The sequence below is a fragment of the Phocoena phocoena genome, chromosome 4 (genome assembly GCF_963924675.1).
Source record: "Phocoena phocoena chromosome 4, mPhoPho1.1, whole genome shotgun sequence".
In the NCBI taxonomy this organism is placed as follows: Eukaryota; Metazoa; Chordata; class Mammalia; order Artiodactyla; family Phocoenidae; genus Phocoena; species Phocoena phocoena.
Window position 1 is genome coordinate 131,459,217 of NC_089222.1, and position 23,999 is coordinate 131,483,215.

Sequence of the window (23,999 nt, forward strand, 5' to 3'; positions counted from 1 at the left end):
AATGCTCTTCCAAAGGTGAGTTATTCATCTTTGAAAATTTGATACTCAAAGCACTATCATCTTTAATTATTTAGAGCATGGTTATTCAAACTTGATGCTATTGACATTTTGGGGTAATTCTTTGTTGGAGGGGGAGGGCTGTCCTGCCCACTGTAGGATGTTTAGCTATATCCCTGGACTCTACCTACTATATACCAGTAGCATCCTCCACCCTCAGTTGTAACAATCAAAAGCTATTTCCAGACATTGCCAAATGTTCCCTGGAGGATAAAATCTCTCTTAGTTGAGAACCACTGATTATGTATCAAAGGAGAGTATGACTCTATATACTGACAATATACTATTTTATGAGGTAAGATACATGGAAAAAAAGCTTTGGTCATTATTTAAAAGTAATTTAATATCTGGACAAAATTTGGAAAACAGTCTAGGATTTGGTAATGGTACACTTTATGAAGTATAGAGAACTTGGAAATATTCATTTCATATTGAACATATGTGACTCACCCACACATGAGAGCACACATTTATTTACCTTTACTATGTCTGCTTTATGGATCTGTAAGACCTTTCCAAAGTAGGTTATTTTTCCCAGCTTTCTTTATAATTATGCTAGGGCAAGAGTTACCTGGCATTAATCAAAACCATACAGTGAACAATGACAAAGAACTAGCATGAAGAAAGATTTCTCTTAGAAATTCCTGGAGGGAAAACACAAATTGATTAGAGAAAAAGTTCACTGAGTTTTGTTGAAGGATGAAAAAGATTGAAAATGAATAGAGAACATAACAAAGCAATCATTTTTTTTACAGGGTTTGTCTAGGGATATCAACTGTCTAAGCCAACAGAAAGATAAAGCAGCTGTGTTTTCAATTCAGTATCAAAGGTATTTAGAAAATATAATCTACTGAATGGTATAACAATCCTTTGAAAAACTGTGTAGAGCAGAATGGTTAAATGTAGGGTTATCTCAGAAAATAAAATCTAAACTGAAACATCAGGGTAGCATAAAGATTTCATGCCTCCAGACTGGATATATAACTATTATTTCTTTTTATTGTTATTTCCAGAATTCTCTTGTTAACTGTCTATTTTTAAAAAAAATAAATTTTATAAAATTTTCAAAATATTTGTTTTTATTCCTGAGGATTTCAAAATCTTGTTTAATCCAGTGCTTCTTATTTGCTACAATTCCTAGCTAACTTTTTTCTATTTTGCTTAATATTTGCGAATATTCCAGGGATCAAGAATCTGGACACAACTTTTCTCTTTCCTGTTGAAACAGTTTAGATTTATTAGCTGAGCTATTGCCTTTGTGGCAATATAATTCAGGGAAAAATGGGTACATAACCATTTTACATTGTTTTAAGTACTGATAAAATGAAATTAATATAATATATAAAATTGTCTTCCTATTATCTTTTAAAATTACCTTTATGAATAATTAGAAGATATTCATTTATAGAGTGGCTTTTATGAGGGAGAACTTGACAGAATAGAACACCAGGAAAAACTAAAAGAATACTTTGAAGTTCTTGATCTCTACCTCTAGAGCATACAGGTCAACCTGAGACTGACATAGATCTGTTGTAAGTTTAGTAGTTCTCTAACTTACCTTGCGATCACAAAGAGTACACAACTGACTCCTAAACAGGCTAAGAGCACATACATCCAAATGTCAGGAGATAGAGGGTTGAGGAAGGAGAAGACCCCTGGGTTGGTGCCATTGGGCTTGTGGTAGAGAATGCTGATGCCCAGGGTCATGAAGGGTTTGGAGAAGTCTATGACTTTTTCCCGCACGTAAGTGATGGTAAGAGGAGCCACCGCCAGATCAGCCTTCTGCAAAAGCAAGTTTGAACTTGTCACCTTAGTTGTCTACCTTCCTGGTGAATGTCTAGACTTTTCCTGGTTCTCCTGATTCTTATTCTCAACTCCAAATGCTTCTCACACAAAAACCTTCTGTGCTGATTGACTCTAATATACAAACAGTTGATTTACACAGTTATGTTTACAAAATAGTATTCATTAGCAAAGAGAAACCAGACAGTGTGAAACACACACACACACGACATATATATATATATATATATATATATATATATATATATATATATATATATACACATATATATATATATATACACACATACATATTCTGGAACAAAATGGGGGAAAGAAAACTGCAGAAGAATGTCTTTAAAAAAGGGCATGTGAGAAAAATAAGAAATGAGCAACTAGATCATAAAAGTAGTCGATGAGATTTTGCTCTGAGCTGCAAACTTCAGAACTCTTTTTATAATCTAAGAATCATTCAAGTTTATTCTTCAGTATGAAGGATGGGCCCATAAATTTTTATCCTCAATTTTTCATTACTTGCCCTTCTAAGTGGGGAAACTACATTGGTAGGTTGTTTTTTCCCACTTTTCAAGCCATTTTTATGATTAAAATAAATAAATAAATAAAACATGTCTTCTGACTCTGACTCAACCATTTTTTCTCTTTTCTTTTACTTCTTCTCATTATGCACTTTTTTTTGACATTGAAGACCCCTATGTAGGAGATATAGTTTTGCTTACATGATCTATAAGTTCTTTGACCATTCCATTCCACTCTCCTTTGTCATTCTGAGCTCCATATTTGCCATCAGGGACAAGTTTAACATCATAAATGAAACCCAGGATGTTTGACAATTCCTTCAATAGATCCAGGCAATATCCTTCAAATCTGTCATTTCCATACAGGGGCTTATCAGATTTCCTGTACATCACATAGGGTTCTTCCTATATGAAACAAATCACATATGAAACCCTGTTATAATGAAAGGCAGAATTTACTTACACAAGCTCTGTCAACAGCCAGAAGATATAAAATATTTGAAAATTATTTTTAAGATTTGAGAATACTAAAGAAAGTCACTTTCCCTTCTGCCTTTGCTAAACTCATCTTTTGTACATCCTCTACAAATATAGAACACTTCATATATTATTTCACTCCCTCCTCTCTCTTTGATTGAGAGTTTTTCCCCTCCACTGCTGAGGGAAGAGCTGTGAGTGAATGGTGTCATAGAGACACAATCGTTTTTGAACTTTAGGTCTGGCAGAGAAGGCAGGGGACAATCTGATGTCTGGATGTCTGGCATGCAGCTGTGCCCACACCCAAGCTTCTAGTGCTAGACCCACCCTCCCTCCTGGCTTTTATCTATGAGTTTCACCTACTTACAAAAGGGAAATATAAATCAGCAAATATATTCCCTTGTTCTTCAAACTTCCTGTCTACTAAATACTCTGAATATTTTAATTTTCTCATTTCTCAGCTAAATTGCATCTCAACTTCACTATTCCCTTATTACTTACCTATTTTTTCTTGGTTTCATTCAGGATATCCTATTCAAAGGCCATTTCAGTGTCTTCTTTTATCATCGGTTCCACTTTCTTATTTGAATGCATCTTAGAGCTCACATCTGGTAAATTCTTTGTTTATATGCTTATGTGATAAATCCCCTATCCTATGAATAATGGACATTTCCTTAAGTCTGCGTATCTATAATCTTATTAATTAATTTGAATAAATAAAAAATTATTTTTATTTATTGATTCTCATTTGAATAAATAAAAATGTATTTTATTTTATACAATCATAATAGTTACTACATTACTGATCTCTCCTTTATGTTTAGGCTTATCCTCAAACAAACTGATAGAAGTAGAAAACTCTGTATTTCCATGAGAAAGTTTCAGAGAAAGTAGACACCAGGAAAACAAAACGGTTTTCATTTTGGATGAATAATTCTCTGAAGCTAACTGTTTCAGAAATAAATTGGCCTGACATCATGGACTAAATCAAAACAAGAAGGTCCAAAAGTGAAGATTTTAGAGGTGGCCACTCCCTTTACTTCTTGGATTAGGATAGAGCAAAGAGGGAGAACGAACAACTTGTGAATGCACAGTTGCTAGATGGGGGCATGACAGGGGTTCCAACACAGAGTAGGAGGTACTTTTACCTGGGCTTTTGAAGAGCAGTTAATAAAGGGGCTATTTACAAAGGAATGAGCAAGACAAAGGGAGGCAACAGGGATGGTGGTGAGAATTGCAGTGGGATATAGACACCAAGGGAGCCGCATAATTAGGAAGCTAGGGCTGAGGCAGACAGGGAGGAAAAAGTGTTCCAGGAGTCCAGTGCAGTTAGCGTATGGAGGCAGGATCATTGACAGGATAGAAGCTATGGCTGTGAAGGACAGAAGTTCTGACAATACTGTTGGGAAACAGAGGAAGAAATCTCCTTGGGTCTCTTCCTCCACTTCCCTGGCCTTAGTCTCCCCTTGGTTGAAACCAACCAGCAGCCAGAGAGCAAGGGAGACCAGCTGGGTGGGGCTAGAGAGTGGAGCAAAACAGAGATGAGAATGGATTGGAGGTAGGAAATCTTCAAAACAATGTTGGAAGCTGATAATTCAATCTATTATAGGTACACACAAACATATGCTTCTAGTGTCCCAATTAAACATAGACGTTTACAGAGAGAGTTGTTGGCATGAAAAGGTTAGTTGAGGAATCCTTCAAGGTCTAGAGTAAGAGTCTGGATAAGATGCCCTGAATTCCACATAGTCAACTTACCAGAATTGTGGTGACGATGAGCGTTCGGTTGGCGAGTGAATCGGTGATATTATTGGACCTGTCTTTGTTGCCGTCTGTCATGTTAAGCCCACTGTTGGAGTTCCAAATCCCAATCTACACAGAACACATTACATCAGAGGCTGCTGGCAGTCAGTGATGGAATTTATGCTAAAAAGAGGTCCCTGGTACACCAGGAATAGGCACAAAAGCTCATATTCTGGGAAGAGGACAACAGGGCATCACAGTGGAAGCTACTAAATGTGGGAAAGCAAAACAATGGAAGAATGAGTGTGTAGATGGAACAGAAAATTTGTGCTATGTAGGGTGGAGTAGGGGGAGGTCCTTTTGTTTTTAATTTATTAAGTTCAATGTTCTGTTTTAAATTAAGAATTTTTAAATGAGTGTTGGATTTTCTTCCAATATGTATTTGTTGAACAGCTACTTATATGACAGGGATTCTTCTAGGCCTTGGAGGGCAGGGCAGTGAACAAAAGAGATAGAAATTTCTGGTCTTGTGGAGCTTACATTTTATTGATACAAACCTTGTGTTACCAAAGTATTACTATCAATGCCTTTAAAATTTATAAGAAATGAGATGGAGGAGGCAGGATGGATAGTGGAGAGATCAGGCATCTAAAAGGGAAACATAAATGGAAGAAAAAGTGTGGATGAGCAGTAAACTAAGTTCTAGGCCTATCTTACTGGAGGAGTCAGTGCTGGGTTGGGGTGCCTCTTGTGAAAACTAGTAGTACTCTGTTCATACCTTCCTTGTACCTCTGTTCTGGACCTTCTTCTGTTATTATCATCTGTTTACCTGTCTTCTTTGTTCACTTGACCATGAATGCATTCAGTGAAAGTATTCACTTTTATTGCTTATTGATCTTTTTATCTATCACAGAAGTAATCATTGTGATTGGCAGTCAGTGAAGCCCATTGCTCTTTTAAGAAATAATAAGCCAAATTTCCTCCAGTGGCAAAGTCATTCTTGGGTTATAAGACCTTGTAGAAGTATATTGATTTGTTTTGCCTCTGGGGACAACCTAGGAAAAGAGCCTCAGAGAATCGATCTATTTGAAGCCTTCTGTAGGCGTTTACTGCCAGCCTAGTGAGATGGGATGCAAACCTGGTTGCGGTGTGATATTGGACAAGATACTAAACTTTCTGAGCTTTCGTTCTCTAACTATAAAATATTTTATAGGGATGCTGAGCATATCAAATGAGTAGATGCATGTGAAAGTGTTGGTATAAGCGCTGCACAAACATTAACGAAGGACATCTGAATGCCTCAGTAATTTCTTTAAGCTTGTCCTGTTATGAAAGAACTTGGAATTGTTAGTGAAATTTTTTTTTGAAATTTATAAGCTGATAAAGTAAAGGAACTATGAAAAACAGGGTCAGTTTAGGAACACCAACACTTGGACATACTCTGGGATGGACAGGGTGGACCTATGCTTGATCTCTAAATATACTCTTCCAATGGGAGGACACTGGCTAGCTGGACAGAGTATGAGCTTTCCAGATATACTCTTGTCCAGATTCTAATTTTGCAATTTACCAGCAATGTGACCGTGGGCAAGTTAATTAACCCTGCTGTGGCTCAATTTCCTCACCAGTGAAATGGAGACATTAGAGCTTTCCTGATATTTAAATAAAGTTTTACCTGTGGGAATGTTAGGCTTCTTTCCTTTTTTATTTATTTACTTTGATTTACTGCCTAAATGCAGCAGCTGATAATTCATTTAGCTTGACAAGTATTCTTTTTAGAAATATAAATTCTTTGAGGAAGTTGCAAGTACTGTATCACACATTCACACATTGGTGTGAACTATTTCAGTTTCATTGTCTTCGTTCTATACTTAATTAGAGCTAGTTGGTTGGTGTCGTAGGAGACAGGTCTAGATAAATGGGAGTTTGGGGTAGTTTTTGCTTTTGAAAGTATTCCATCCTGTCTATAGAGAGGGTATTAGAGGTAGGATTAAGCTGTAGGTTAACACTTTTAATAACCATTCAGTCTTTCCAGGATCAAGAGCAATGTTCATCACTTAGAATGCACACAACACATGTCTGCTGATTAAAGAATCTTTTCTTTGTCTGGCTTTAAACCCAAGAAAGGGGGACAATATTTTCTTTCCTCTCTTCTAACCTCCACCCCTACTCTCATTTTTTGGGGGCAGGGACCCTCGCTTCCAGGAAGCGTATCTCAGGCTAACCACAACTGGGAATCTATTGGTTTTCATCCAAAGCTATGCTTTAGGTTGTGAACAGTTGACTTCTAACTCTATGAAGACTGTGTCTAAATTGGGCCCTGGCTGTGCTTTTAATTAAAGCTTGACTTAGGCACTGGGGAGAATGGAACCTAATTTTTAATTAAGTATTGAAAGGTGGAGAAAATAACTGTGTTTATAGCCAATTTGTTAAGTAATGAAATGTGTTCTCTAACTCTTATTTCTATTAATGTCAAGTGTTTAAAGGACCTATACTAATATTTGCAAGTGGCAGTGTTGAACGGCCTTGCAACATCACTCCCTTTTAAAATACAAACTTGAAATTGTAGACAAATACACCCCACAGCTTAACATCTGTTTTTTTTTTTTCTTTTATTAACCTCACTAAAAGTGTGGAAGGTCAGATATCATTGCTGATGTAGTTCTAATCAAATGATTCCCAAAGTCCCATTCAGTATAAACTTTCCTCCATAAAATAAGAAAAAGGAGATTATTTTTTTCCTACTATCTGTGTAACAGAAGTTTCCTCAAATCTAGACTAAAAGAGTTTTAAAGTATAGTAACGATCCAGCTATTCCTGGGAAGTGGACAGTTTGGAGTTTGGAGTACATATGGAGTTTGAATGACCTCAGCCTTCTATTTTCAAACCTTTTAATCACCAAAGCAGTAGAGTGCGTGTGTGTGTGTGTGAGTGCGTGTGTGTGTGTTTGTGCGTGTGTGCATGCATGTGTGTGTCTTTTAAACCTAAGTTGTTCACTGACTTTACCCGTTAATTGAAGTAAATGAACACGTGAATGAATGTCTCTTTCTGAAAAAGCAAGATTCCATGATTCATGTGTATTAGGGAGAGGGACACAGTTAAGTTACCCAGATGCCAGGGTGTTTAGCATTTCAGTCCTGTTCTCCGACCTTGGAGGAGGGCTTCCAGGAAGCAGAACCTCAGTTTTCAAACTGTAGCAAAAGCAGTCAGCAGCAATTCACCAGTGAGAAGTAGTGGACGGTGGACCAATTATTTGTTGGGAGGAAGGCTCAAAAGCGAAATTGTCTGGCCCTGCCTTCTTTCACTTTGTAAACTGGCATGAGGGAGCAGCCATTTATTATCTCAGGCAACAGAGGGAAGCATTTGAAAATGAGTGCCCAAATGCCATTAAGCAAACTTTTTTAAAAGAAGTAATGCAACAAAAGGATGCTCAGAGAGTGACTAATATCTATCTCCCAAACCTGGTATGTGATTCACATAAACTCAAAATCCAAAATTGCGGAGTGAAATAACCGAGCACCTAGGGGATAAAAAGTGTATCTGTTTTGTGTATCTTGAGCTTTATGAACACGTATTTTTAGTGATGGGTTTTGTAAAGACTGCTGTATCCGTCTTTTGGAAAGAATTTCAGGCAGACTCTTCTCTACTGAAAAACATCAGAGCGCAGAGAAGAGCTTTTGGAATTTGAAGACAATGGGGGTGAATCCTTCTCTTGTAAGATGGAGTCTTGTAGGGAAAGGCCAGTGTGTTTGTTGGGTCTCAATAGGTCTCATGTGCTAGCACTCAGGTTACTGTAAATTGTTGATGAGCAGGCATAACACAAAACACCACATCACAGTGTATACAACTTGCAAAGTGGGCAACGATAGGTCAGCAGGAAGGAAGAAGCACAACGGCATGGAGATAGGAGGAAAGCCAAGAAGTGCAACCCTGGGAAGTGGGGGCGATTATTGCAGTTTAGTGACAAATAAAGGACATTCCCCTCCTCTGAGTAAAATTTCAGGGCTTAGATTTCATTCCCTAGGATATTTGGTTTGAATTAATTCAACATTGCATAAAGTGCCTGAAGTCTCAAGCTGGATTAGTGTTAATAAGCTTCTTTCTGGGTGCCAGTTAGGTTCATCTACTTATTAGCAGAGAAGAGATGGGACTGCCTTCCCTGTGCCTTTGGTAGCCTGATTCACTGAAGATTAAAACAAGGTTATTAAACCCATTTTTAAACTTTTTTTTTAAACTTAAAAGCAGGACATTTTGGAGCTCATCTGAGTACTACCAAAAGGGAGACAAGGTTTTTGACTACAGGGAGAAACTGTTTACACTTTCTATGACTTAACTGATAATTCAAAAGATAAAAGTGAACCTGACAAAACTGTTCAAGTTGAACAGTAATTTAAGGTCCATCTGTCAATCAACAAATAGTTTAGCAAGTGGTTTTAGAGAGAGAATGAAAGACAATGTTTGCATATCACTGGGGCATTTTCCTGATCTGAATGTTTGTAATGTCTAACATTTGCTTCTGTAATAAATCTGTGCACATTCTTTGACAACATGATACTAGGTGTTATGATTTACAAGATAATCTCATTTCCCTTACAAAACCTCTAATGTTTTTGTCCTCTGGAAACTGGGGTTCTAAAACAAATTGCAAAACAATATGCACTGACAATTTTTGCTTTACTGCATAAAAAAAGATAGTACATAAGAAAAGGGAATTTCTAAAAATGGCTCATATCGTGTGGTGGTGACATTGAAGGAGATGTCCCAGCCCTTCTGAGCCTTAGCTTATCTGACTAGTCTGATGGATCAAATCTACTGTTTTTATGCCCTTTAGGGAAAAATATTTAGTGATTCGAGAAAGAATATCAATGACCCAGTGTCTGCTTCTGTTGCAGTTACCTGCTTTCAGTCCTAACAGGGACGGATCCTACATGGGAGAAACAAAAATAATCTAGGGGGAAATATTTAATCCATCATTATTTAATCCATCTCAAGCCTGTTTCAATTCACAGGCAATGCTGTTGAGAGACAACATATTCAATCATCCCCATTCTCCTTTTATATGGAATATCGCCTCTAAACTGCAATTGGAGAGCTACTGGTCTGGGAAAACTGGAAGGATGCAGGTTTTTCCTTTGGTATTTCCCACTCCACCCCCAGATTTCCTGCAGTTTTTGTCCATGTACAAACCTTCTTCCACACTTTATATAAGTGTTTAGACACTTCGCCAGCAACCTTGGTTTTCAGAGGGAAAAATAAAAATAGCACTTAATTAAAATGGAGCATGGAAGCCAAAAGGTATCATGGTGATTAAGTGTTCACAGCATTACATTCCCCACCCATTATTGGGAATCTTGCATCTTAATTCAATATAAAGCCTGAGAATAGGTACAGTAAAATGATGAACCAAGTACTGGGTCCCACAGAAGTTACTTCTACTAGGTGGTGCAACCTGATTTTCACTTTTCCTTTTGCACACCAAATAAATGTCTTAAAGTTCTTTTGAATATGCACATCTATGCTGCAGAATTAAAAGGTCTTCATCATTCCTTAAGAAGACATGTTAAAGGCATTTATAACCAGATTAGTCAATCGACCAATGAGGAAATAGGCTTTTTCTAACAACTTTCCCTGTGGACCCTGCAAAAGGCTGACATGAAAAAATTGGCCATTTCCTCCCTTGACGCCTGAGAAGGATAGGTTGGCTTCCCCCATTGCTTTAAGGTTCAATCAGCCTTCTCAGGAATTGAGCCCAAGACACCTGAAGAAAGAAATGTTATTGCAAACAACGAAGAGATAAAGAAACAAATTGAGAAAACACTTTCATCTAATTCGATTTTGCTTTTGTTGGAAAAACACCAATAGAATGTGCATAATATTGACGTGTATAAATAGCTGGAAAAGCATAACAATAGCTTCATCTATTTCCTCACACATCTGAGCCAAAAAGATGTTTCTTTAACAGGTTTTGTTCCCTCTTCAGCTCTGTACATTAAACGGAGTGGAGAGGGAGAGAGAAGCATGTATAGAGAAGCAGACATTTTCTTTAAAAAAATCATTATAGGCTTTTAGTCCATAACAATATTATTTTCTTTCCTTGTGTTCCCTGTAGCCCAAATTCCACATCCATTATGGAGGCTAGGTTGATGCCTTGTGCTCTGTCAGAGCATGTTAACCTAACAGACAAGGAAATCAGAGTGAAGAAGCCTGAGAGAGAGATAGAGACACAGAGAGAGGAAGAGAGAGGCAGAGAGACAGAGACACAGAGAGAGAGAGGAAGAGAGGAGATGAAGAGAGAGGGCATTTTTAAAAGGGGAAATCTGCGTGACTAGTGTGAACTCTCAAAGCTGTGAACTAATTATTTTCCTCAGACATTTCAGCACTGGTGGTCACCTTTTATATTCAGCCTAATTAATCTTTGTTTATTTTAATTAAGCTATTTGAGGGTGAGGTATAGTTAAGACCTTAAAAAAAATGTGTCTCAGTTAACAAAAGCAACAAAACAGAAATAGAAACCTTATCTCATTTTAAAAATCATGGAAATATTTCAACTAAGTAAAACTGATTGTTCCCAAAGCCATTCTTTTACATTAAGCTTTTTGTCCCCTATGGTGAAAAAAATGTTGGCTTATAGAGTTTTGGTGTTCAGATAGTTGTTCTGGGGGCTTCAAAATCTTTTTTTTAAGGTTCTAAAGGGCAAAGTCTTCACACTATAAGTGTTAATTATCCCAATGCATAGCTGTGAATATGAAAATTGGTATAATAAAGAGGAGGCAAATTATTTTATTATTATTAATTAAATAGCTTACATTTGCATTGCTCTAAATAGTAACAAGAATGGAACTCAAATCATTGAGAGGTTGAGAATTATAAATAAATAAGCCTAAAATAAGAACTCAACATTAAAATCCATTTTTTGGCATATGTCCTCCTAAAATTAGGGATGCAAAGTTAGTTTGCTTCAGTAAGCCTTTTCTATCCTACTTAATTTTGTCCCTCTGTCACCAGTCTCAAAATGGAGTAAAATTAAAATTCATTTCTAAGTAACCCTTGGATGCCATTCCAAATATAAATCATCGACAGCTTCTGACTTCCCAAGTCTAAACTCAATTTCTTAAAACCTTTGAGAAATGAGGCTAATGACATCCACCCCTAAGGTTATATATATGTGATAATATAATGATACTTGTATATAAACGAAGCACTATATAACCATTAGCACTGCTATTAATAGCACACACAATTTAAGAATCTAGCACATCAACATCTATCTGCATATCAGGGAGAGAGATCTAGAAAACTGGACATAAATGAACATGCTGAGAGAATCACTTTATTATTCCCCTACTTGTTTGTGCAAGTAAAAATGTATGAGCAGTGCTTTTTTTTAATTTTCAAATTTATTATTGAGGAGGTTACCTTTTCAGTTCCTTCCTCTTTGAGACTAATAATGTCCAGGTCAAAATCCTTCCTCAAGCCATCGGTTTTATTGAAGGTGATATGCCCAGTCAAGCCATCCCACTGAGCCTATGAACAAAAGGAACGTGGCATTACTGTTTAACACTTATCATAAGCCTAACACCATTAAAACTGTAATACCTCAAATCCATCACAGTATCCAATTATTTGGTTTCATCATGGTGTTATAAACCATTGTGTTGGTTCAGTAACTTGATACCAGAACACTTCACTGTTTTATTAGCACTCATTTATTTCGTCAGTTCTAACATTTTAACATCAGTCAAATCTGTAATAGTGGCACTTTAAAAGGGGAGTTTGGAAAGAATGACTGTAAAATTGCGCATGGAGTAAACAAAATCTGGGAAGTCATAATATTCAGCTTTCTAAGGTCAATCCAAATACTTTTCAAGGTACTTCTCAAGGGAAGTAACTCTCTTTTTTTCTATGTGAAAATGATATAATCCAGTGATGTATTATCAAATTTTTAGTGTGTTTGTGATTTAGTCTTTCCAATGTCATTTGGGTATTATATTACTTTCCTGTGGCTGATGTAGCAAATTATTACAAGCTGGTGGCTTAAAACAACAGAAAGTTATTCTCTCACAATTCTGGAGACCAGAGCAGAAGTCCAAAATCATTATCACTGAGTGGAACCAAAGTGCCAGTGGGGCCATGCTCCCTCTGGGGGCCCAAGGGAGACTCGGTTCCTTGTGTCTTCCTGCTTCTGGTAGCTGCCAGCGATCCTTGTCTTGTGGTTGCATCACTCCAGTCTCTGCCTCTGTGGTCACTCTGCCTTCTCCTCTTCTTCTTCTGTGTAATCTCCTCTACTTCTCTCTTATAAAGACAGTTGTGATTGCATTTAGGGCCCATGCAAATAATCCAGGATAATCTCCCCATCTCAAAAATCCTTCATTTGGAGTGACATCACCAAGACGGTGACACAGAATTTTCCTGGCTTCCCTCCTCTTCACAAGGAGAAAATTAACTACTATTCAAGGACAAGACACTACTGAGAGAATCCTAGAACGTGGGGGTGAGTCTGAAGCACCACCACCCGCCCCCGCCCCCCACAACACAGAGACCAAGAGAAACTGCATTAGAAGGTAAGAGAAGTGGCTACACGTTGACTGCATTGCCCTTTTCCCAGACCAGCACAGCAACACACAAAGAGGTCTCTCCTGAGCCTCTGGTTCCTCCAGGGGGAAAAGAGAATCCAGAGGAAAACCAGCTCTCCCAGCGTGTGGGTAACATTGCAGGAGCCCCTACTCTGATCTCGCCCCTCAGGGATTGCTTGGGGATGTGTGGGGCTGGACCACTGGAAATCTGACAGTGATGGAGATGCAGGGAGGTGTTCGCAGTGACCACCACACAGATCTTGGCAGACCAAGTTCATTCCTGCAGTTCCCAAGTAGTAATCCTAACCAGAGGCTTTACTTATCTGAAAAATCTAGTTGGAGGTACATTCTGACCAGAGATCTAGGTAGGCTATAGATCTACTTGATTCAGATCCTCAAATGAGGAGTTTTGCCAGCGTTGGAGCCTGGTTTGCCCACATCCAGGCAAGGAGCTGAATCACAGCCCCACCTGCTGTGAAGATTGTCTTGTGACCCCATCTGACCAGAAGGGCTGGAGACAATTCCAGGAAGCTATGTGGTCCAGTGGCACACGAACCAAGAGGTGAGCAGAGCCAAGAGTTTGCAGAGCAAAGCCAGTGGCCCTGCTCAGTTAGGGAACTTGTAAGGTAGGTCAGTTTCAGTAAAGACAACAAACAGCTTTACTGGATTTAGAGTTGCTTGTCCTGCTGTGCCTGGACAAGGAATCTAATTCATAGCTCTACTCATTGCTGAATACAGCCTTCATCTTTTCTAGACAGGGAACAGAACTGGAGCACACAGAAATAGCCCATCCATCAGTCTTATGTACAGTGGTACTGGAACAGAAAGCAGAGCTTATAGCTTTCCCAGTCTGCATAGCAAAACTGTGGCCTCACCTGACCAAGGAATCAGTGCATACTATTTGTATCCCCAGATAATGAGGGCGAACCCAGGCCCTGGGTCTCATCGTGCTGTCCTGCCAGGACAAGGAAGCTAATTTGTAGCCCCATCTACTACCGTATGTAGTACCTAGTCCCAACCTTCTAGTAAGCCTTACCAGAGAATCCAGGCAACCATGGAGCCCATCCTATAGCCTTACTTGGGTAGGAAACCAAGCCAGCAGTCCCATCCAACTGTTCCCAGGCAGTGCCACAATCCTCATCCTTGTCCTTAGAGTTTGAATTGTTGCTTTGCCTCAGAATAGACCATAATAGCAGGCCCCACCTGCCCAAGGACATTACCAGCAGACACACCCAGAAATTTAAATGAAGCTGACTGGTCAAAAACTGTCTTTGCCAAAGCAAACTTGTAAAGTCTGGAAGAAGAACCCAAATGCCCAAATGTGCAGATGCCAATGTAAGGAATCAAGGACCACAAAAAATCAGGTCAATATGACACCACCAAAGGAAACAAATAACTAAAAAATGGGGATCTGTGAACTGTCAAACAAAGAATTCAGAATAATCCTCTTAAGCAAGTTTAGTAAACTACAAGAAAACACGAACAAACACTAAACGAAATTAGGAAAACAATGCATGAACAAAATGAGAAATATGATAAAGAAATAGCAACTATCAAAAAAAAAAAAAAAAAAAGAACAGACCCAAACAAAACAAAAAACCAAACAGAAATCCTAGAGTTGAAAAATGCGATAACTGAACTGAAGAATTCAGTAGTTTCATAAGTAGACTTGACCATGCAGAAGAAGGAAGGTCTGCAAGATAGGACAGTCAAAATTACCCAGTCAGAGGAGCAAAAAGCATTTTTTAAAAGTGAAGAAATCCTTTGGGAATTATGGGACACAGTGAAAAGAAACAATATTTGCATTACGGGAATCCAGGAAGGTAAGGAGAAAGAGAAAGGGACCGAAAGTATATTTAAAGCAATAATGGCTGAGAACTTCCTGAACCTCGGGAGAAAAATGGACATCCAGATCCATGAGGCCCAAAAGATCCCAAATAGGTTGAATCCAAATAGGACTCATTATAATTAAATTCTCAAAAGTCAGAAAAAATGGATTTTTTTTAATGAGAGAGAATGTTTTATTTTATAGATACATAACCATGGAATATATATAGTTTTTTAATATTATATGTCTGTATATATATTATAGTATATATATAAAATATGGTTATACACACACATACATTCACGACAATACTTTTAGTGGTTCTGATAACATAAAGCATAACGATTTAAAATAATATTTGAATAATTACAAAAGTTTTCATACGAAACACAGTGCAGATGACTCATGGAAACACTTTCTAAGAACACTCATTTTTACTGATTCAATCTTTTCAAATATGATCTCAACCAAATCACTATAAATGTACTCTAATTTGATCAATAAGGCTGTCAATTCAAAAAAATAACAATATTTATTTTCTTCCTCCTGGAAATAGGATTCTTTTCAGAATGGTTTATTATTTGTTGGTAACTTTCATTATCTTATGTTCAAGTTATACTTAAGAATTAAATAACTATATTGAATTTGTATTTTTCGTTGAAGTGTAGTTGATTTATAATATTATACTAGTTTCTGGTGCACAAAAATGATTCAGTATTTTTACAGATTATACTCCATTTAAAGTAATATCAAAACAATGGCAATATTTCCCTGTGCTGTACAATATATCCTTGCTGCTTATCTATTTTATACATAGTAGTTTATATCTCTTAATCCCATTCCCCTATCATACTCCTTCTCCATTCCCTTTCCCCACTGGTAACCACTAGTTTGTTCTTTATATCTGTGAGTCTCTTTCTGTTTGGTTATATACATTATTTGTTTTATTTTTTAGATTCCACGTATAAGTGATAATGTAGAGTATTTGTCTTTCTCTGCTTGACTTATTTCACTAAACATAACACCCTCTAGGTCCATTCATGCTGTTGCAAATGGAAGGATTTCATTCTTTCTTATGTCTGAGTAATATTCTTTATCCATCCATCTGTTGATGGATAGTTACGTTGTTTCTATATCTTGGCTACTGTAAATAATGCTGCTTTGAATATTGACATGCATGTATCTTTTCAAATTAGTGTTTATCTTTTCAAAGAATTTTAAGAACAACAAGAGAAAGAGAGAAGTTACACACAAGGGAAACCCTGTAAGACTATTGGTGGATTACTCAGGAGAAACTTTTCAGGCCAAGAGAAAATGACATAAAATATTCAAAATATTAAAAGAAAATAACTGTCAGGCTTCCCTGGTGGCGCAGTGGTTGGGAGTCTGCCTGCCGATGCAGGGGACACGGGTTCATACCCCAGTCCAGGAGGATCCCACATGCCGCAGAGCGGCTGGGCCCGTGAGCCATGGCCACTGAGCCTGCACGTCCGGAGTCTGTGTTCTGCAATGGGAGAGGCCACAGCAGTGAGAGGGCTGTGTACCGCAAAAAAAAACCCAAAACAAAAAAAGAAAATAACTGTCAACCAAGAATTCTATTCCTGGTGAAGCTGTCCTTCAGAAACAAGGGAGGAATAAAGACTTTTCCTGAGCAAACAAAATCTGAGGAATTTCATTACCACTAGAACTGCCTTACAAGAAATGCTAAAGGGAGTTCTCTGAGTCGAGAAAAAAGAATGCTAAATATCATAGAAACATAAAAAGATGGATGTTAGCTGAATCTACTGTGGTAATCAGTTCATAAGATCTGTAAATCAAACCATCATGCTCTTCTCCTTAAGCTTATACAGTGATGTATGACAATTATTTCTCAAAAAATGAGGGCAAAAAGATATATGAGAGAGGTGATCTCTCTCAGCCATGTGAGAGCAAGAAGGCAGCCATCTGCAAACCAGAAAGAGAGGCCTTACCAAGAACCCAACATTTCTGGCACCCTGATCTTAGACTTCCAGCATCCAAAACTGTGAGAAATAAATGTTTGCTGTTTAAAGAAAATGTCTATCGACAGATGAATGGATAGAAAGATGTGGTACATATATACAATGGAATATTACTCAGCCATAAAAAGGAACAAAATTGGGTCATTTTTAGAGATGTGGATGGGCCTAGAGACTGTCACACAGAGTGAAGTAAGAAAGAGAAAACCAAATATCGTATATTAATGCATATATATGGAATCTAGAAAAATGGTACAGATGAATCTATTTGCAGGGCAGGAATACAGACACAGACATAAAGAATGGATGTGTGGACAGAGAGAGGGGGTGGGATGAGTTGGGAGATTGGGACTGATGTATGTGCACTGCCATGTGTAAAACAGATAGCTAGTGCGAACCTGCTGTGTAGCACAGGGAGCTCACCTGGTGCTCTGTGGTGACCTAGATGGGTGGGATTTGGGGAGGTGGGTGGGTGGGAAGGAGGTCCAAGAGGGAAGGGATATATGTATACATATAGCTGATTCAGTTTGTTGTACAGTAGAAACTAATACAACATTGTAAAGCAAATATACCCCAATTAAAAAAAGAAGAATCCTTCGTTTAATCACATATGCAATCTTTTTGCTGTTGTTGTTATATAAGGTAACAATTGAAAATTCCAGTGATTGGAACATGTATATCTTTGCAGGGGGACCACTGTTCAGCCTACCACATGTAACAACATCATTTGAGGAACTAGGAATCACAGTAGTCTGCCCTTCACAGAACTGATGTTGGAGATCTTTGGTAGTTTCATTAAATAAAAAATAGTGGCCCCAGAGGGTCTTGAGCTTCAATCATTAGGTGATTCTTGGTAAGCTTGCCTATTTGAGTTGACTTACAAATGAGGATAAAAGAGAACTCAGTCCTTTGTATTCACTTAGCTATTTTCTCTCTCCTGACTTTACCAAATTCATCAGATATGTGTAAGATGTGAAAAAGATCCTGAGAGCTACACTATATCCACAGTGTTCACACCATGTGTGTATGTTGAATATATTTACCCATTTGGCCAAGAGGCAGAAGCAATGCAGTGCAAAGAGTATGAGGTTATTACAGAGCTGCTTTTAAATCTCTGAAGTATGACTTCAGGAAGGTTATTTAACCTGAATCTGGTTTATCTCAGATTTCAGTGTTTATCCATGCAGGGTTTTTGAGAGATTTAAATGGCACTTGACACAATTCTTAACACATTGAATACATTTAAAAGTTTAACAGTGATTATTTTTATAACTATCTCTTATTTTCCTTCCCCACATTCATAACTCTAGAATTTGGCTTTTATTACCTCCAATGTCAGTACTCATATGTGTAGCTTTTTCTGGTCTCTTCTGTATTTCATTTTACAAAGCAATATCGGATTCATTGTCCTGAAATGTAATTTCATATTCATTCAATTTCCCTCAACACATAAAGTACATACTGAATTTATGTCACCTATAAATGAGTCTAAAGCTTGACTTTACATTTGCAGTTGTGATGGTTAATTTTATGTGTCAACTTGACTGGGTCATGGGATGCTCAGTTTTCTGGTTAAGCATTATCTCCAGGTGTGTCTGTGAGGGTGTTTCCATTTGAATCAATAAAGCAATTGCCTTCTCCAATGTGAGTGGGCATTACCTAATGCAATGAGGGCCTGAATAAAAAAAGGAACAAAGAGGCAGAGGAAGGGAAACTTTGCTTTCTCTGCCTGACTGCTAAGAGTGGGACTTATCCCATTGGTGCTCTTGGATCTCATCTTCCTGGTGCCAGGAAGTATCTGGGAATACAACACGTAGTAGTTTATAGTTTAGTAGGAATAAGCACATTAATGTATTTCAATGAAGCACCCAAGTGTGAGGATAAAAATTCGCACATAGTAACTAAAGAAAGAAGTATGGATCGTACTTATCCTAACTGCAAGGAAAAAAAGAGAGCCAGTGACATGTTCCTGGAGGAAAGAATGCCTGAACTCTCAAAGGATGAGAAGTTAGTTGACCAAGTAAAGACTCATAGACTGAGTAAAAGCATGAAACACAAAATAAATTATGTTTGCCATGGATCCATCATGTGAGGTAAGGAATGATGAGAAATGAGCCTGGGAAGGAGAATAGGTTTCTGTTCATAATGGTGTTGTGAATCATACTAATGTGCTTGGACTTTGCTCTATAGACATTTGGGGATTATTGGAGTGTTTCAAGCCTAGGAGTGTCATGGGCAGGTGTGCATTACAGGAAGATAATTTTGTCAGAATTGAGGAGGATGACTCAGAGAAAGTCAAGATTGTAAGCAGAAGGTTGGTTAGCAGGTAGTTCTCATAGAACAAAATTTATGGAAATGTATTCTCATGTCTATGTATGAACATAGGGACAGCATAGTTCCTTCATCTTCCTGTCCCAACAACTTGTACACCATTAAGTATTAATAGAATGAGTTCCACAGCAGGATGGACAGAGTTTCTTGATGAAAGCATTGCTATTAAAGTTCCCACATAAAGAATATGTTATGGAACCAATTTGTCAGGAACCAACACAATTAGCACAAAACTAACTATTTTCTAACTACCATTCAGATGGAATGGATATCATGACAGAAGTACACTTTATCACTTGATAATACTGGAAGTTAAATCAAATTAATGTCAGGAAATGACATTACAAGTCTCATCTAAGCAGCTTATATGGTCAAACTAGATGTGAGTTAAAGTGTTGTGACACATGTAGAGAAAGGCTTTTTATAGATCCTAGAACTTTGCCTTCAGAGTTTATTGTCAATGGAAGCCATAATGTTAAACGTTAGCATCACCTTTAAAAAAGAGATGGCATTTTTTTTTTTTTTTTTTGTGGTACGCGGGCCTCTCACTGTTGGGGCCTCTCCCTTTGCGGAGCACAGGCTCTGGACGCGCAGGCTCAGCGGCCATAGCTCACAGGCCCAGCCGCTCCGTGGCATATGGGATCTTCCCAGATCGGGTCACGAACCCGTGTCCCCTGCATCGGCAGGCGGACTCTCAACCACTGCGCCACCAGGGAAACCCGAGATGGCATATTTTTATGGTCAATAGTAACACCTGTTTTTACACTTTCTGAGATACAGGTAATTGCATTCTCTGCATTGGGACAAAAAAAAAAAAATCAAATCAATATCAAAGGCAAGTAGGGAGCATCCTCGTGTATATTTGGGTACATCTCCTAATATTGTAATTTCCTTTTCCTCCTCATTATACCCCAGTCATACTTTTTGTATGCAGGTCACTCCTCTTTATTTTGCAAGTCAAAGTCTGGCTTCATAGGTTGATGGGTTAACTGAGAGTTGCTAAATAAGCTACTGCATTCAGGTTATAGCATTTGCCTGAGAGTGGAGAACAATTTGTCTATGACTTTGGTTCAGTGGAAACCTCTACTGGGTTAAGGGTTTGGACTAAGCCAGTTTTCAAATCCCTTCTTCATGCTTCTAAAAATGTGCAGTTCTAACCCTCTTCCTGATATGTTTGGAAAGAAGTAGTTATCTCCATTAAGTTCTATAGGATTTTCAGAAAGCTTTTTCCTAAAGGCAACTTTTCCTTCGTGGGGGTCATGCTGTGAGTCAATTTGATACATTGTCCAGAGTTTATGGAGCTCTCTGAAAATGTACAGAAATTGGTAGCATTTATCTCTTGATGTAGCATATAGCTCATAGCAAGGTCTTAAAACCCAGGTCAGAAATCCAATTTTATTTCCACTAAGTGTGTCTACTGTGTCCCTTTGTTTGGATCCTGTTGTGCTGGTTTTATTCTTGGATTTAGTGTTCCAATCACTGGTGCAGAGTAACTCCCACTTCCCGTTTCTCTTCCTTGCTCATCCAAGTGGTAAAAAGTCCCCTTTTCATGCTCTAACAATGCTTCTTTTCCTGCCTCAATATCTACAAAGACACCCTGCCTGGTCCTTTACTGAACTGAAATATCTTTTGACCTTCGAAATCAGGTTTCCCTAACTGACACAATTACCTCTGTCTTTCTTTCTCCCAATCCTAGATGAACATTTTGTATATGTTCTTTCTTCAAAAACTAATTGTTGATAAGCTTTTATGAAATCACCAATGCATTATTGATCAGGGTGAATAGACAATGACTAATTCCTGGATATGATGAATAAGGTCCATAAGGAATCCATTTTCTGGGCCATGGCTGAAGCATACACAATTTAGATAATGATATATAATTATATTAGTCATAATTACAATTTGCTTGCCTTATGTAGAAGCATTTGCACAGAGGACAATTATAGTATACTTAACTGAAAACAATATTTAAACTATTATCCCTATTTTAGGAAATAGCTTTAATTTCTACTCTGTATTAGACCTTTTGACAACAACTGCTTAATAGCAAGTGAGTCAAATGGTGTGACTTTCTTCTCTCTTATCAGACACATAATTTGATGGCCAAGAGACAAAAATTAAGAGATAAAAGAAGAAAAATAAAAGTTTTCATTAATGTTTCATTTGTATGCTCTTTCCCAAGATGATATTTATGGTCCAAATAAAATATATATATTTTAGAATTGAGGAAGTAAGTGGCTAGCATTTAACTCTAGTAATAGGTATATTTTTTAAATTTTTTAATTTAATTTTATTTCTTTGTTATACAGCAGGTTTTATTAGTTATCTATTTTATACATATTAGTGTATACATGTCAATCCCAATCTCCCAATTCATCCCACCCCCACTCCCTCACTTTCCCCCTTTGGTGTCCATACATTTGTTCTCTACATCTGTGTCTCTATTTCTGCCCTGCAAACCAGCTCAGCTGTACCATTTTAGGAGCCTACTTTTCATTTTCATTTTTTAAACATCTTTATTGGAGTATAATTGCCTTACAATGGTGTGCTAGTTTTTGCTTTATAAAAAAATGAATCAGTTATACATATACATATGTTCCCATATCTCTTCTCTCTTGCATCTCCCTCCCTCCCACCCTCTCTATCCCACACCTCTAGGTGGTCACAAAGCACCAAGCTGATCTCCCTGTGCTATGCGGCTGCTTCCCACCAGCTATCTATTTTAAGTTTCGTAGTGCATATATGTCCATGTCACTCTCTCACTTTATCACAGCTTACCTTCCCCCACCCCTTATCCTCAAGTCCATTCTCTAAGTAGGTCTGTGTCTTTATTCCCGTCTTGCATCTAGGTACTTCATGACCTTTTTTTTTTTTCTTAGATTCCATATATATGTGTTAGCATATGGTATTTGTTTTTCTCTTTCTGACTTACTTCACTCTGCATGACAGACTCTAGGTCTATGCACCTCACTACAAATAAATCAATTTCCTTTCTTTTTATGGCTGAGTAATATTCCATTGTATATATGGGCCATATCTTGTTTATCCATTCACCTGTTGATGGACGATTAGGTTGCTTCCATGTCCTGGCTATTGTAAATAAAGCTGCAATGAACGTTTTGGTACATGACTCTTTTTGAATTATGGTTTTCTCAGGGTATATGCCCAGTAGTGGGATTGCTGGGTCGTACGGTAGTGCTACTTTTAGCTTTTTAAGGAACCTCCATACACGTCTCCATAGTGGCTGTATCAATTTACATTTCCACCAAGAGGACCAGAGGGTTCCTTTTTCTCCAAACCCTCTCAAGCATTTATTTGCAGATTTTCTGATGATGGCCATTCTGGCCGGTGTGAGATGATATCTCATTGTAGTTTTGATTTGCATTTCTCTAATGATTATTGATGTTGAGCATTCTTTCATGTGTCTGTTGGCAATCTGTATATCTTCTTTGGAGAAATGTCTATTTAGGTCTTCTGCCCATTTTTGGATTGGGTTGTTTGTCTTTTTGTTATTGAGCTACATGAGCTGCTTGTAAATTTTGGAGATTATTTCTGTTTCACTTGCTTCATTTGCAAATATTTTCTCCCATTCTGAGGGTTGTCTTTTCATCTTGTTTATGGTTTCCTTTGCTGTGCAAAAGCTTTTAAGTTTCATTAGGTCCCATTTGTTTATTTTTGCTTTAATTTTCATTTCTCTAGGAGCAGGGTCAGAAAGGATCTTGCTGTGATTTATGTCATAGAGTGTTCTGCCTATGTTTTCCTCTAAGAGTTTTCTAGTGTCTGGCCTTACATTTAGGTCTTTAATCCATTTTGAGTTTATTTTTGTGTATGGTGTTAGGGAGTGTTCTAATTTCACACTTTTACATGTAGCTGTCCAGTTTTCCCAGCACCGCTCATTGAAGAGGCTGTCTTTTCTCCATTGTATATTCTTGCGTCCTTTACCAGACATAAGGTGACCATATGTGCGTGGGTTTATCTCTGGGCTTTCTATCCTGTTCCATTGATCTATATTTCTGTTTTTGTGCCAATACCATACTTTCTTGACTACTGTAGATTTGTAGTATAGTCTGAAGTCAGGGAGGCTGATTCTTCCAGCTCCGTTTTTATTCTAAAGATTGCTTTGGCTATTCGGGGTCTTTTGTGTTTCCATACAAATTGTGAAATTTTTTGTTCTAGTTCTGTGAAAAATGCCAGTAGTAGTTTGACAGGGATTGAAATGAATCTGTAACTGCTTTGGGTAGTAGAGTCATTTTCACAATGCTGATTCTTCCAAACCAAGAACATGGTATGTCTCTCCATCTATTTGTATCATCTTTAATTTCTTTAATCAGTGTTTTATAATTTTCTGCACAGGTCTTTTGTCTCCTTAGGTAGGTTTATTCCTATTTTATTCTTTTTGTTGTAATGGTAAATGGCAGTGTTTTCTTAATTTCACTTTCAGATATTTCATCATTAGTGTATCGGAATGCTAGAGATTTCTGTGCATTAATTTTGTATCCTGCTACCTTACCAAATTAATTGATTAGCTCTAGTAGTTTTCTGGTAACATCGTTAGGATTCTCTATGTATAGCATCATGTCATCTGCAAACAGTGACAGTTTTACTTCTTTTCCGATTTGAATTCCCTTTATGTTTTTTCTTCTCTGACTGCTGTGGCTAAAACTTCCAAAAC

At 37.7% G+C, this 23,999-nt stretch overlaps 1 protein-coding gene across 10 annotated transcripts in view; it reads right to left on the bottom strand.

Moving 5' to 3' along the window:
- GRIK1 (glutamate ionotropic receptor kainate type subunit 1) overlaps positions 1–23,999 on the bottom strand; it is a 419,735-nt gene that overhangs the window by 43,908 nt on the left and 351,828 nt on the right. For 4 of the 10 annotated variants that reach the window (XM_065876418.1, XM_065876416.1, XM_065876422.1 and 1 more), the window contains 5 exons: positions 12,012–12,119; positions 9,783–9,827; positions 4,611–4,724; positions 2,577–2,780; positions 1,616–1,839 (listed from right to left, as the gene is read on the bottom strand). In XM_065876418.1, the coding sequence (XP_065732490.1) occupies positions 1,616–1,839; positions 2,577–2,780; positions 4,611–4,724; positions 9,783–9,827; positions 12,012–12,119 (695 nt within the window). The remainder of the gene's footprint in view (positions 1–1,615; positions 1,840–2,576; positions 2,781–4,610; positions 4,725–9,782; positions 9,828–12,011; positions 12,120–23,999) is intronic. The other 6 variants (XM_065876420.1, XM_065876425.1, XM_065876417.1 and 3 more) reach the window with 3 other exon arrangements.